Source organism: Mesoplodon bidens (genome assembly GCF_964165515.1).
Source record: "Mesoplodon bidens genome assembly, chromosome: 3".
Classification (NCBI taxonomy): domain Eukaryota; kingdom Metazoa; phylum Chordata; class Mammalia; order Artiodactyla; family Ziphiidae; genus Mesoplodon; species Mesoplodon bidens.
Window position 1 is genome coordinate 53,499,361 of NC_138178.1, and position 13,048 is coordinate 53,512,408.

At 35.4% G+C, this 13,048-nt stretch overlaps 1 protein-coding gene across 1 annotated transcript in view; it reads right to left on the reverse strand.

Annotated features, from left to right (window-relative positions):
* HERC1 (HECT and RLD domain containing E3 ubiquitin protein ligase family member 1) overlaps window positions 1-13,048 on the reverse strand; it is a 211,730-nt gene that overhangs the window by 98,355 nt on the left and 100,327 nt on the right. Inside the window, exons 25-27 of the mRNA XM_081228054.1 lie at window positions 9,210-9,261; window positions 1,956-2,224; window positions 51-266 (exon numbers count right to left, since the gene is read on the reverse strand). Of these exons, the coding sequence (XP_081084180.1) occupies window positions 51-266; window positions 1,956-2,224; window positions 9,210-9,261 (537 nt within the window). The remainder of the gene's footprint in view (window positions 1-50; window positions 267-1,955; window positions 2,225-9,209; window positions 9,262-13,048) is intronic.

The following is a 13,048-nucleotide window of genomic DNA, read 5'->3' on the forward strand; positions in this document are numbered from 1 at the left end:
TCTGAATATACTAAAAGGTGTCATCCTCCCATGACAGTTCTGTCATCTACCTGATAGTGATGCAATCGGCCACTCTCTCCTTTGGCTCCTGCGTGTCCAACAGTGCCTAAACCGAAACACCCTGCTAGAAACTGCAGCCTCACAGATGTGAGCAGAGTGGATGACTGGAAACCTGAGCTTGATCTGCTTCCTGTCAGAGAGATGTTACCTTTTTCTTCCATTCCAGACAATAGTACAAGGATCTGATGAAGTGCCTCTAAACGAAGCTTGAGAAAAAATAAAATAAACATATTTTAGAATTCTTCACTGAACTGAGACACAAATAACTCTGTACGTCACAGACAATATATTTCTTAGCACACAGAAAATTCTGGTATTTCTTAGGAATCTATTCTATTAAGATAAACATTTATTTTACTATTACGACTTTAAAAATTAAAATATCTTAAGGTCTCTATAAGCATACTTCAGTATAAAAGAGGCTACATAGTACAATGGGAAAAGTAGTAAATTTGGATGTAGGAGAGCTAGTTTCAAGGCCAGAGTATTCCAACGACTGTGTAGCCTTGGGAAACTCAATTTCCTGAGTCTCAGTTTCTTCATGTATAAAATGAGGTTAATAGTACTTTAATCTACTCACAGAGCTATTGTGATGCTCATGAGGAGATAAACGTGATTTCAAAAGCATCAAGTAGTATGGATACTGCTTCCTTTACTTATAACATTATATAGAATGAATACTCTTTAGTTCAAGAATTAGAAGTATTTCCAGAAGGTTTCTCTGTGGTTCTCTTGAACCTCTGGCTCTATCTTCCCTAGGAGGACAAATATCCACCACAGCAGTCCACTGGCCTACCCTCCTTTTTTTTAAAAAAAATAAACTTTTTATTTCGAAATAATTTTATATCTTTAGAAGAATTGTAAAGATGGTACAGATAGTTCCTGTATACCTTTCCCCAAGCTTCTCCTAATGTTAGTATCTTACAAAACTATGGTACATTTATGAAAACAAATTAACATTGGTACAACACTACTGACTAAACCACAGAATTTATTTGGATTTCACCAGAGTTCCCATAATGTCCCTTTTATGTTCCAGGATCCAAATCAGGATATCACGTTGCATTTAGTTGTCGTGTCTCCTTTAGTCTGTGACAGTTTCTGTCTTTGTTTTTCATGACCTTGACATCTATGAAGGGCTGTTTGTGTATTTTATAGACTGTCCCTCAATTTGGGTTTGCCTGATGTTTTCTCATGTTTGGCCTACATGTATGGATTTGGGGACGAATACTATAAAGTCCCCCTCTCATCACATTATTATCAGGGTACATGATATCACCAGAACTTATTACTGGTGATATTAATCTTGATCACTTGGTTAAGGTGATGTCTGCCAGGTTTCTGCAATGTAAAATTACTGTATTTTTTCCCCCTTTTCATACTCTGTTGGCTCTAAGTCACTAATTCCAGCTTACTCTCAAGAGGAGGAAAATTAAGCTCCACCTCCTGGAGGGAAGAGTATCAAAGAATTTGAGGACATGTTAAAACCACAATCATTAATAAATATTTTGAGGGAGATATTTGAAGGCAATGCTCACTAATTTTAGCATTTATCATTATTAGCATGGTGTTCTAATCTAGCCCTTTTTAAACGGAGACAAATGGGTCAAAAATGGGGACTCTAAGAGCAGATCTGTACAGTCACCAACCAATCTCACTCTAGTTTCTAGGAGACAAGGAAAGACTTAGTGATTAGAGTATCTTGTGCACTATTGTTCACTTCAAACAAACTATCAGGCTGCTTTGGTTAAGATAGCAACATCAAAAAGCTCAAATGAAGGAAAGGGGGAGGCAAGGAATAGAAGAAAAGGAAAAGTTTTTCCTACAATTGTACATTCAGTGGTTCAGTTTAAGTTTCCATAGTCCCTCACAAGGAGTAAATATCAAAGACTTACTTCTGCCCTTAACTGTTGCTGTTCCATTGCAATGATGGAGGCTTGGGGACTTGTAGACATACTTTCCTCTGGCTCTTTAAAACCTGGGGCATTCCCCACATCTCCACTCACAAAGCTTACAACATTTTCAATCAAAGTGTGAACTCCCAAAGACTTGGTAAGATCAAAATCAGACTCAAAGGAGTTAGAGGAGTTGCACAACCAGTCTCTGTTATGTTTCAGGCGCGCCCAAGAGTCGCTCAGGGTTTCCAATTGACTATGCATAGGACCTACATACAAACAGAACAAAAACGCATCAGTGATAACCAAGTAGAGCATACATTCTGAAACTAGATGAGGGCTGAGTGTTGCTATCATACCGACTGGTGAGAAATGGATACTAGTGTTTGAATACATGCATGCATTAAGTGAATCTGAGCAAAATGCTTTGGTAAAAAAACAACAAACAAACAAACAAAAACTACAGCAATGTAAGAAAACAAAGGGAAAGCCCTGTTTAATGTACCAGTGTCTCTGTAAGCGCTTTAGCAACACGTTGCCACAAGAAAAAGAAAGGCAGAAGCTGCTCTCAAAATGCTTAGCTTAAAATGCTCTGCAGTATTAAACCAGACCATCATTTATGACCAAAATGGAACTCGGCACTTAGGACACTGCTGGTAAGACCTACTAGTAATAGGACTTCATCTGATTTAACATTATCATTGCAAAGAGGGAGTTAAGACTGTGCAAAATGTGTACATATCTGCAATGAAATATTACCAAAAAATGAATATAGAAGGGCAAGTAAACTTACACAAAAAGGAGACATAAATATCACCCTTGGTTTCATTAATATAAGGAACATTTTCACTGTGTAATATGCACATTTATTTCAGGTTGTGAAACTCCTATATAAAGGAAGCAAAGTTTCACAGACATGAATATATAAGATTTACTATAAAATGATATCTACATAAAATTACCAAGTGGTGTTAACAATAGTGGCTAAATATAATACCATTAGTTTTGCCAGTGGGCATTTTCTAGGCTAAAATCTTTACATTAGACAGCAAAAATGTTAATATGTTTGATCACAACAACTGTCCAAGCATGTGCCAATAGTGGCTTTAAATAAATATATAAATGTCTAATTCTTACACGTTTTGTCTTTTTTGATTTAATTGATCTCAGGTACATGAGTTAGATTGATTAATCATACTCCTTGGCTCATGATATACTCTCATCACTGGTCCATGCATGGCCTGCTTTTGTGTTTATATTTACTTATAATAAATGTGAACACAAGAACTAGAAAACTGGCAGAATACTATCTATCTGTTCTTCCCCCCAACCCATCTCTCCCCTGTGTCCTCCAATCTAAGGATTTCATTATCACTCCTTTGCTTTTATTGTTGTTAAATACTGTTTTATCTTATATGTATTCCCAAGACAAATAATGTTTAGTGTTAGTTGTTTGTGACTTTATAAAAAAGTATCATTTTATGTAGCCTTTTTGGACATTACTTTGCATTCAGTATAATACTGCTAATACTCATTCACATTATTCCATGTAACCATGGTTCATTTGTTTGAGTGCTGTATAATATCTCATTCTGTGAATATACCAAATTTTTCTATTAGGAATGAATCTTAAGGTACCTAATAAAATATGCATTACAAAAATTATATTTGTTACATACTAGATGGAAAAGATTTGGGAAGAGGACTACTTAAACACTAATGCCCACAGAGAAAATGAACGAATACAATATTGACTGTATAACTTATTTTTGAATTATTACACTGATGTCAGGAAAACCCCAGGACTTCAAAATGAGACACAGAAATCCACAATAGGCAGTTAATATTATAAAGTAGCTATGAAATAATTTATATGCATTCTACTAAAATAATTTAGAATGGCAAAGAATATATGGTTTATCTGCCTTCTATATTTTAGCAAGAATTCTTAAGATTAAAAAAATGTTGGATTTTCAGTTCTACTGAACATAAAAAATAACCAATCTGAAAATTTCCCCGAACTGTATAGCTGAATATTTTCCCATGTAAAACAGAAAAGGTAAAAATCCAAAGAAAAATGTCATGGATGCATAATGTATTAAATTAAAATGATATTTAAAGAATAAAGGAGGGGCTAATGTGGAAAAAAAGAAATAATCATTTTCCACTTCCTTAAGCATCTCAAATTCAGACTCTGGATTTAACCTTAACTTACAAATGATATTTTTTGTCTCAGCATTGAGTTTGTTGGTTCAATAATAAAATTTCAGAATAAAAAGTTCTTCCATCTTCCAATACTTATAAATTACTTTTCAAAATGAAAATACAATGTGCAGAGAGTTAATGCTAGAACCACAGAAGTAAAAGCGACCTTAAAGATTATCTAGTCCAATTTCCTCACTTGAGGAAACAGAGGCTCAAAGAAAATGATCTTTTCTAAATTAATAACACTAATTCCTTAAGTTTATGGGAGGTGGTCTTACATATTCCTGTTGTTAATCAACTCACAAATCACTGATCCACAGGAATTTCAACTGCCTGCCTACGCAAAGGCTCAATATGTGAAGAAACTGCAAGTAGTGAATTGCCTTAATATACTCCAAAATATTCTATGAAATAGGTGGCCAATCCCCAAATTAAATCCTCTCTGCAATTTAAAGCAGGGGTCAGCAAACTTTATCTATAAAGAGCCAGATAGTAAATAATTTCAGGTTTTATGGGTCATTCACTATTCATTTAACTATTCAACTCTGTTGTTGTAGTGTGAAAGCAGTCATAGGTAATACATGAGTGTGGCTGGGTTCCAACAAAACTTTACTTTCAAACAAAGGTGGCAATCCAGATTTGGCCCTCTAGTCAGTTTGTTGACCCCTAATTTAAAACATGTAACTTATTAAGTATATAAGCCAAACAAAACTTTGTATGAATAAAATATAAGGAAGAATAAGACACTATCTGAAAGCAATAGGATAAATTAAATAATTATAACCAAAATGTTTAGGTTGATATCAAAAATACTTTGAAACACAAAATCTCACAATATGGAAATGAGAGATGAAAAACCTCTAATTCTTAAAAAAAATATATAACAACCTAATAACTGATTTGTTCTGTGTTGTTTTATCTGAATATAGGAAATATTGTGTCTGAAAAGCATATCAAAAGCCTCTACAGAGTAATTGTGACTGAGCCCAATTCTTACTTAATATTAATTCAGAGTCTCCTACTATAAAAAGAAAATATAAAGTCCAACAAGAAATTTGAGATTGTTTACTTGTCCTTACAACTTTGGTTCTTAAATGGAATTTTCAAAATGAACATGGCAGAGCTGCAATACATACTTTATAAACCATAAAATATGTAGGCAAGCTAAAAGGGGAAAAAAATTAAACATGCCATCATGTACTTGCTTGAAGCTCTTCTTTTTTCTGGGGCTCAACTGGCCAAAAAGGAGTAAATACACTACCACAACAAGAATCAGAAGACAAAAGGAGAAATTTGATACAGGAGACAACATTCACATTTGTTCTTCTTTATATAATCTAATTCGAAATGCACAGATAAAACAGCATTTCACCCATACAAGTTATACCATGAAACAGACATGTTGATAAATGTTTCCAATATTATTTAGCAATAAAACCCTAACACTATATTTAAAGACCTGGGTCAGGGTAGTGAAATCAAACCATGATGCTCCTTCTTAAAATTTTGCTTTGGTATTCCCACCATTTTTCACTATATCAGTTTCAGCTTAAATACAAAAACTAAAGTTAAGTACCTGCAAAAACATATTGTCTTTCAGTGAAGAACGAGCTCAGTTCTGCACAACTACAGCAAATCTTTTAAGTATTTATCAAAGTACCCAAGTACCAACATGTTTAACAGGTTTTGTCAAGAATTTTGACAGGCTATTATGAGAATTAAATAAGTTAATATGTTTGAAGTGATTAGACCAATACCTGGCATATAGTAAGCAGTTTTTAAGTGTTTAATGAATATAAATTTCATATTACTTCTGAGGTGCTAAGCAGAAATATGTACCACCTGTCATCTCTTTTTAAAGTAACTGATGACATTTTTGGATTTAGAATTTAGCTCTGATGCCTCTAAAGAGCGGAAAAAGTTGGCTGAGCTCCATTTATTTGCTCACTTTGCTCTACTCCTTCCTACCATATTCACTTTCTTGGACCAAGAGCTTGGACCAACTGTGACACATTAACTGGAGTGAGGGGAAAAGAAGCAATCATCGTTCAACAGCATGAATTCCAGTATCCCCAATGTCAAATACTGAAATTATAGGCACTAGGCCCTCTCAAGGAGGAGTCTTTGGAGGCATATTAAGAGCAGCTGAAATGTGTATACAACCATTAATTGTCATTGATACATCCATTTAGTTTCAGTAAACGAGATGTAATTAAACATTGTTATCTCTAATTTCGCTTACTAAATTTTTAATAACTCAGGACCACTAGACTAATAAATGAAAAAGGAAAGTGAGAGGAAAAAAGTTCACATTTCCTCTTCAAAATATTGGAAAGGGGTAAATAAGCACATAGAAGAATTCTCACTTGGCTGGACATCTGCTTGTCCTTCATAGCTCAAGTCAGAATCAGAACACCTGAATGGCTCCAAAAAGTTCTCAGACTTGGTAGGTTCATCTGACCAACTGAAGATAGGCATGTTATGGCTTATGACATCTGGTCCATATTGACAATAAATAAGGAAACAATAGGGTGGTTTATTTTAATCATCATTTAAGAGCAAAACAAAACAAAAAATTCCACTGTGGTCAGAGGGTAGTCTCTAAATATACATGATTTTTAAAAATTTCTTTCAAAATATAGTGTCCCAAATGTATTTTCAATGTTAATTTCTTTTAAAGAAAGAAATCCATTATAATTAAATACATGATATTAAGTATACATTTTCATTGTTTAATCCACAAACACTAGGATTCATGAGATTGAAAACTATTTTTGCTGCTCTTCCTAGAACAGTACTCCTACTTTCTAGTCACTTATTCCTAGGAACAAAGCTATCAGCAAAATTTTTGCCTGAGAACATTAAGATGCAATGATTACTAGAATAAATTGGTACCACATTAGGCGATATCATGATAATTTGCATAACTAGTCTGCCTCCCTATTATAACTTCCTAAGTGGGTAATTTAAACAAAACAAACTTTTCCCATGAGGTCCTGTTTGTTTGCCTTTCTGTTTCCAACAAAATAAAGTCAGATTCCAAGAAGTTAATAGGTCTTGGTACTACTCTGAGCTTTTGAAGAAGTTGGTTTACCCATAAACAAATTTGGATTAATGGCTTAATTCAGTTGTATCTACTTAGCTCTAAAACTACAGGAAATCAACACCTACTTATAGGGCAATTGTTTAAAATTGTGAACAGGTAGCAACTCTAGAGTAGTTATTTTAAAGTGTCATATTAATTCCTCCTAAGTAATTTACACTTGATTTCTAGGTTATTCTTAATTCAAAGCTAAAAATACCACTTTTTGTTTCATTCCAAAGATTACTTTGTCACATGCTGACACAGTTATCATAGACTGAATCTCAAATTTATATTTCCATAAGCATGATAAAGATCTTAGAGAAAAGAGTAATTTTAGTCAACAGACTATCACTTATAAACATAATTAGTACAGTAGGAAACTCTTAAAATGACAGGCTGGATCCCTTATGCTACTCAATAAGTTTGGAGCCATCTTTTCATTAATATAACATAGAAATTATAGCAACGATCTTTGCCTGAGCTAACCAACATTAGGAAGGGAAAAGCGTTCCAAAAATTTAATTCCTAACTCAAGTGGTTAAGGAAAAGGATACTCTGGCTAATTATGGCACATGAATTGCCAATTTTCAAAGAATTAGAAAATGATAAAATACATATTGCATGTTATACTAAACATCATTTAATTTCTTTGATATCACAAATACCCTATAATTTTTTTGGAACCTTGATACGTTATAATACTAAAAGACTTTTCAATAAAGAAAGCACCAGCTCTAGTCCCTATAATTCCTAACAGTTCAAAAAAAATCATTCTTAGTATTCTAAATACCAACATTTCTTCTAAGTTATAAATACCAACATTTCTTCTAAGTTATAAACACAAAAATGAAAAAATTGTGGGTGCATTTCTTCCTCTCATTCCTCAATCTTCCCTTACTTCTCACTTTTTTTCCTGTAGAGAACCTAACAAACTGCCAAGGAAGTTATCAAAAGAAGAGTTCAATTCTGAAATATAGAAGACAATATAATGGGAAAAAACAGTTTTCCTACAGGCTTGTAGAAAACTTCCACTAGTAGCAACTTTTAACATTTCAAGTTTTCACAACCACAGAAAAAATGGGTTAATAAAAGTGCCAATTTGGGGGCTCCCCTGGTGGCGCAGTGATTGAGAGTCCGCCTGCCGATGCAGGGGACACGGGTTCGTGCCCCGGTCCGGGAGGATCCCACATGCCGCGGAGCGGCTGGGCCCGTGAGTCATGGCCGCTGAGCCTGCCTGTCCGGAGCCTGTGCTCCGCGGCGGGGGAGGCCACAACAGTGAGAGGCCCGCGTACCGCAAAAAAAAAAAAAAAAAGTGCCAATTAATAGAGAATAATACTTGGAGAGTTTTTAGTTACCTTGGATTTGTGTTATCTAAAGCTGCTGTTCTTTCCATCTACTTGTACATATAAACAAGAGTTAACTATATTATACATTAAGATACAGCTTTTAGCAAATGAGCTTAACTCTTGATGAACTCTAAAATTGCTCCTCATGGGAAAATTTTATTTTTAGAAATCATCTGTTCATCTCTTATATGCTTTATATCTTGAAAGGCAAAGAGGAAAAAAACTAGAAACTTTCAGTTTGAAAGTGTGTATGTGTGTATGAAAGGTGAATGGGGTAAAGAGTTCTCCCTGTAACACCATTTAAACTATAGCAACTATACCATTGAGCTAAAGCATGGCAAATTATGTCCATAACCCCCCACAATGTAAAGCACTGCTTCCAGAGTTCCATGAGACTTTTAAAAGGTCAAAACATGACAAATAAGAAAGAGAACTGATTATTAACTCCTAGACATTCCCAGATCTTTTTTTAAGGGTGTATATTTTCAAGAAAATGATCTTCCTTTTAACTTTTCTGATAAAATGTTTCTAACTTTTTTGCAATAATGTTTCAATGACAATCAGATCTAAATATATCAGATATAAAAAGAGCTACTTAACCAGATATTTAATACTTACCTCTCTTTCTATGAGATGATGCCAAGTCCAAATCAACATTTCGTCTTCCACTCTGTTGTTAAAAATAAATAATAAAATTCAATTGTGAAAATTATTTAAGATTAAGATTTAATAGAGTACTAAAATAAAAAGTAATCTGTATAATTATAGCAATGTGCTACTTATTCACCAGTCAAGTCAGGCTAAGAACAAAAAGTCTCTAAAAACCCACTGAAAACAGTTCAGGCACATGACTCTGAGACACTAAAACACAAAGTCAATATGCACATTAATTAACAGTGTAAAGTAGCAGAACTTTTTCTTTGTTGTCACCTTTTCCTTCTTTGAAATCTTTGTCTTTTATCTTCCTAACACAGTATGATCTCTTATTAATACCCTCTAGATGCCTAAAGCCCCTGTAGCAAAGTCCCATTTTGCAAAATCACTACTTGTTCTATCCTCACTTTCCATTCTTTTCAAAACTATTAGCCTTGGCTAGGTGTATAGAAGAAGAGAATCTGATGAATCCACACTAACAGAAGAATAACACAGTCCTAAGCTTTCTGGTAGTATTTTAAAAGACTTCAAAATGTTTTTTAAAACCTCTTAAAATAAAGAAATCTCAAATGGTTAAACTGCAGTCAGCTTAAAAAAACAGTGAAGGCTTTCGGGAAGAAAGGAAGTAAGTGTGTGTGTGTGTGTGTGTGTGTGTGTGTGTGTGTGTGTGTGTGTGTGTGTGTGTGTGTGTGTGTGTGTGTGTGTGTGTGTGTGTGTGTGTGTGTGTGTGTGTGTGTGTGTGTGTGTGTGTGTGTGTGTGTGTGTGTGTGTGTGTGTGTGTGTGTGTGTGTGTGTGTGTGTGTGTGTGTGTGTGTGTGTGTGTTGGGGAGGCACTGGTGACAACTATCTACTCTATGTACAGATAACCATATACAAACCCATGACTTAGATTCATGCACAGATCTGACATTATGATCTCAGCAATTTCAATTGCCCTTTATCACACAATAAAAAAGTTGGTGGCAAAGAAGAAAGGCTGCAGAAGGGACAAAACAGACCCATTTAGGAAATGTCATTTAGAAATTTTTTTCCTGGTAATACATATAGACATATGTACCCACATTGTGGATAAATACATTTTGTTTTACATATATACACACACACACCAGAAATAAGTATGTTCCCAGGCCATTTGATGCTGGAGAAAACACCAAACAGTTGTCACAACAGTTCCTGAAGACAACACCATCTCATGCAATATAACATTTTTATTACACAGTACCTTTGCCATGAGGGCTCATGGAAGAAATTTATCTCAGGTCTCAGAACCAGAAATATCTGAGTTTTTCTTGAAAACCTGGTTTGTTTTTATCTTTTACACACTGTGAATCATGCGACTCATGTTTTTCCTATTTGCTGGCCGATCTCTGGCAGAACATCACAGGATATGTGTAGAGGTGTACAAATCTTACTCAGGGCTTTATTTTCCTCTCTCAGTTTCTTTTAGCCCTAATTTGTTCTCTTATACTTTTATAAACAGTATTTATTTTTGTATGCTAAATCAAATCCTTTGTGAAAGAGGGCGGTAGGGAAATGAGGGAGGTGGATTAGGAGAGCGTAGTAAGAAATGCTGATAAGTATGACATGTGTCAATCAAACAGTTAAACTTGGGTTTAACTGTGTAACTGTTGACTTAGGTTTCTCTGGTCACTAACACAGAGTAGATAATATATCACATAATACTCTTTACAAAAGAAGGTTAAAACTCCGATTTAGCATCAAGCTGGTTAACTTCAGTTATTTTAAGAAAGCATTTCATTCACTGACAATTCAGGATAAACAAGTACTACTAGATATCAAAGACATCAATGATAATCCTAAATAACCTCAGACAGAAGGGTAACATATTTCAGCTGGAAAATCCCACACTGCCCCCACTGCTTGCTCCTCTTCGTCTATAGGAGGCTCAGCCTGAAGGCTCAGCCCAACTCTCCTCACCCACAATAGAATCTGCTCTCTCTAGTTCTTGACTTTTCCACCTTTTATGACACTATCTTTCTAAATATTCCATAAGAAAAGATGATTAAGAGTCCATCTTTCCCAAAAATGTGTTTCTTAATCTTTTTAAAATTCTGTAGAACCTAGACGTGGCAATTATATCTAGGTTCAACCCACCTCCATTTATCTGTCTTCCCATTATGTTTTGAAAACATAACTTTCAACATCTTTTAAATTGTATTACTAAACTTGTTGTTCACAACAACCCAGCTGAGGCAAGTATAACAGGTAGTGGTATTCCCCATTTCAAAGATAAAAATGCTGGAGCTCAGAAAGGTTAAGTGTCTTGCCCCAGGTCAAAATCAATAGAGTCTATTGTGACTAAGTCAGATTTCATTGTTTGCTTCCAAAAAGTATGCCACTTTAACTACATTTATCCTCATCTTTTATCTTTCATTTCAGTTGAAATGAATTAGCAATCACTTACAATACGCAAAGCACAATGTAGGAGACATGAGGGACATTAAAAAAACTCTAGACCTTCTAAGAGGTCTACTGGAAAGAAATACTAATAATACATAAGTAAGTCCAACATGAGACAAACCATTAGTGGTTTATTATAGATACTAACAAACTGCCATGTAAATAACAGACAGAGTCACTGTGAGTAATCTTAGGAAAGTTTTCTGGAAGAGATGACATTTTAACCAGGCCTTAAGAGAGAGGCAGGACTTCATCAACAAAACCCAGGAGAAGGACATTTAAGGCAAACGATGCTTGAGCAGAGGCTCAAAAGGTATGTTTGGAATCTGGCAGATGGACTACTATGCTACGACAAAAATGCAGATTACCGCAGGGGAAAACTGGCTTCAAAAGCAGGCAAGCAACATTTTCCAGAATCTTTGATTTCTGGGTAGGCAGTGCAGAGTCACTGAGTTTTTTTTTTTTAATAAGAAGGTAGCATGACCAGCAGGTGTTCTGTTGTTGTTCTTGTTGTGTTTGTGTCTGTTTTTTTTTTTTTATTTATTTATTTGCTTTTATTTTTGGCTGTGTTGGGTCTTTGTTGCTGCGCGCAGGCTTTCACTAGTTGCAGCGAGCAGGGACTACTCTTCATTGCGGTGTGCAGGCTTCTCATTGCGGTGGCTTCTCTTGTTGCAGAGCATGGGCTCTAGGCTCACCAGCTTCAGTAGTTATGGCACACGGGCTCAGTAGTTGTGGCTCACGGGCTTAGTTGCTCCGTGGCATGTGGGATCTTCCCGGACCAGGGCTCAAACCCGTGTCCCCTGCATTGGCAGGTGGATTCTTAACCAGTGCACCACCAAGGAAGTCCGTTGTGTACGTTTTTAAGAGCTCTACCTCTGGGAGCAGTATCAAAGGAGAGGAACCGGAAAAAGTAGGGAGATCAATTTGAAAACTACCAGTTCAGGCAAAAGTAACAAGGGCCTAAACTGAAGAGTGGAAAGAACAAATAGGCACAAAATTTTACCAAAATAGATTAGACAGACATTCATTCGTTAAAAAAATATTTAATGACTGCCTACTGTGTGCCAGGCACTATAGGTACTTGGGATACAGCAGTGAATAAGACAGCAAAAACTTCTATCCTCAGGGAGCTTATATTCTAGCGTAGGCTAAGAGAAACTGATAAATATAGCAAATAAATAATGTTAGGTGCCAGCGGGTGAGGGGGAAAGAGCCAAGCAAAGCAGACAGAGAGTGAATATCTGGAAAGGAGAGCAAACTGGAATTTCAAATAGAGTGGTCAGGGTAGGTGTCACTGAAAAAGTAACATCAGAACGAAGATGTGAAGCAAGGGGATTTGCCTACAGACAACAGTATTCCAGTCAGAAGAAACAGCTATGTAA